The sequence below is a fragment of the Nestor notabilis genome, unplaced genomic scaffold, assembly GCF_000696875.1.
Source record: "Nestor notabilis isolate BGI_N333 unplaced genomic scaffold, ASM69687v1 scaffold28052, whole genome shotgun sequence".
Taxonomy (NCBI): domain Eukaryota; kingdom Metazoa; phylum Chordata; class Aves; order Psittaciformes; family Psittacidae; genus Nestor; species Nestor notabilis.
In genome coordinates, this window is record NW_009920089.1 from 924 (window position 1) to 2,503 (window position 1,580).

At 59.7% G+C, this 1,580-nt stretch overlaps 1 protein-coding gene across 1 annotated transcript in view; it reads left to right on the forward strand.

Annotated features, from left to right (window-relative positions):
• LOC104402618 (signal transducer and activator of transcription 3) overlaps nucleotides 1-1,580 on the forward strand; it is a gene marked incomplete at its 5' end in the record, with an annotated part of 2,900 nt that overhangs the window by 136 nt on the left and 1,184 nt on the right. Inside the window, 5 exons of the mRNA XM_010010533.1 lie at nucleotides 8-104; nucleotides 516-611; nucleotides 696-777; nucleotides 1,136-1,230; nucleotides 1,381-1,532. Of these exons, the coding sequence (XP_010008835.1) occupies nucleotides 8-104; nucleotides 516-611; nucleotides 696-777; nucleotides 1,136-1,230; nucleotides 1,381-1,532 (522 nt within the window). The remainder of the gene's footprint in view (nucleotides 1-7; nucleotides 105-515; nucleotides 612-695; nucleotides 778-1,135; nucleotides 1,231-1,380; nucleotides 1,533-1,580) is intronic.

Here is a 1,580-nt window from a genome sequence, read left to right on the forward strand (position 1 = left end):
CGACGAGATGCTCTGTGGAAAAGCCGATGGAGATCGCCCGCATCTTGGCTCGCTGCCTGTGGGAAGAGTCCCGGCTCCTCCAGACCGCGGCCACCGCGGCGCAGGTCAGTGCCTCGGGTGGGAGTCCTGGGGCCTCCAGCCCAGCCCGTGCAGGGCTCGGTGCTGCAGCTGCAGCTCCCCATGTGCTCCCTTCAGTAACAAAGCTGCTGTGTGCTGAGGGAAGGTTTGGCTCTGGTGGGTGATGACTTCAGCTCTCTGGGCAGTGCCTGCTTCCCTCCAGGGTGCAGCCTCGCTGCTCTCTGCTGGCTGCCTCTTTGCTTTGTGCATCCATCTCTCCTCTCACCCCGTGCATGGGTGCACTTTGGAGCCCTGGAGCTAATGCTGCAAGGGAGCAGCTGCACTGGCTTTTGTTAAAGAGGGGGATGAAGCCCCTTCCTGCAGGACCTCCTCGGGCTGGGAGGGGAGCATTGCTGGGCCATGGCCCTGTTCTCATGCCCTCCTTGTCCCCTCCGCAGCAAGGGGGACAGGCCACGCACCCGACAGCAGCCGTGGTGACAGAAAAGCAGCAGATGCTGGAGCAGCATCTGCAGGATGTGAGGAAGAGGGTGCAGGTATGTGTGCTGCCTCAGCACCTTCTCCTTTCCCCACCGCAGGGATTTAGTACTTTGAATAAATCCACATCTCTTGCCTTGCAGGATCTGGAGCAGAAGATGAAAGTAGTGGAAAATCTCCAGGATGACTTTGATTTTAACTACAAGACTTTGAAAAGCCAAGGAGGTAATGGAAGCTCATTAGCACCTGGCGAAGCAAAGTGTGTTCCTGCAAGGAAACATGCTGGAGGGCATGTTCCAGCCCTCGCGGTGCCTCCTCCCCAAGCCAGGAGGGTGGCTTAGGCTCAGGGCATTTGCATGGCAATTGGAGAAACCTTCTTTGTTTCTGCCACTGACTCTGCCTGCGGGGGGGATGAACCAGAGCTCTGCCTGTGAGCAAAGGAACGGCTTGTGGAGGTGATAGTGCTTAAGTGGTGAGGGCTTTCTAAGGTGTCCGCTCCTTCGGGGTTGAAGCGGTTTGTCTGGGTGATGGTGGTGGGTAGGAGGGGTCCCGTGCGGGGCTGACGTTTCACACCTCCTCACAGACATGCAGGATCTGAATGGAAACAATCAGTCCGTGACCCGGCAGAAAATGCAGCAGCTGGAGCAGATGCTGACGGCGCTGGACCAGATGCGAAGGGTACGTGGTGGAGCCAGTCCGGGGGTGCCCTTTTCCTGGAGGATGGCTTTGGTGGTCCTGCACGGCCAGAGCGGAGAGCAGCCCGGGGTGCGACCCTGCCTGCGGCGCTGTGACTCGGAGGGTGGTGAAAGCTGCTTTCTTCCTCGCCAGGGCATTGTGAGCGAGCTGGCGGGGCTGCTCTCGGCCATGGAGTATGTGCAGAAGATGCTGGCAGACGAGGAGCTGGCAGACTGGAAGAGACGGCAGCAGATCGCCTGCATCGGCGGCCCCCCCAATATCTGCTTAGACCGGCTGGAGAACTGGTGAGAGCTGCCTGGGGCTGCAGCAGGCCCGAGAGGTGGCATTCCAGC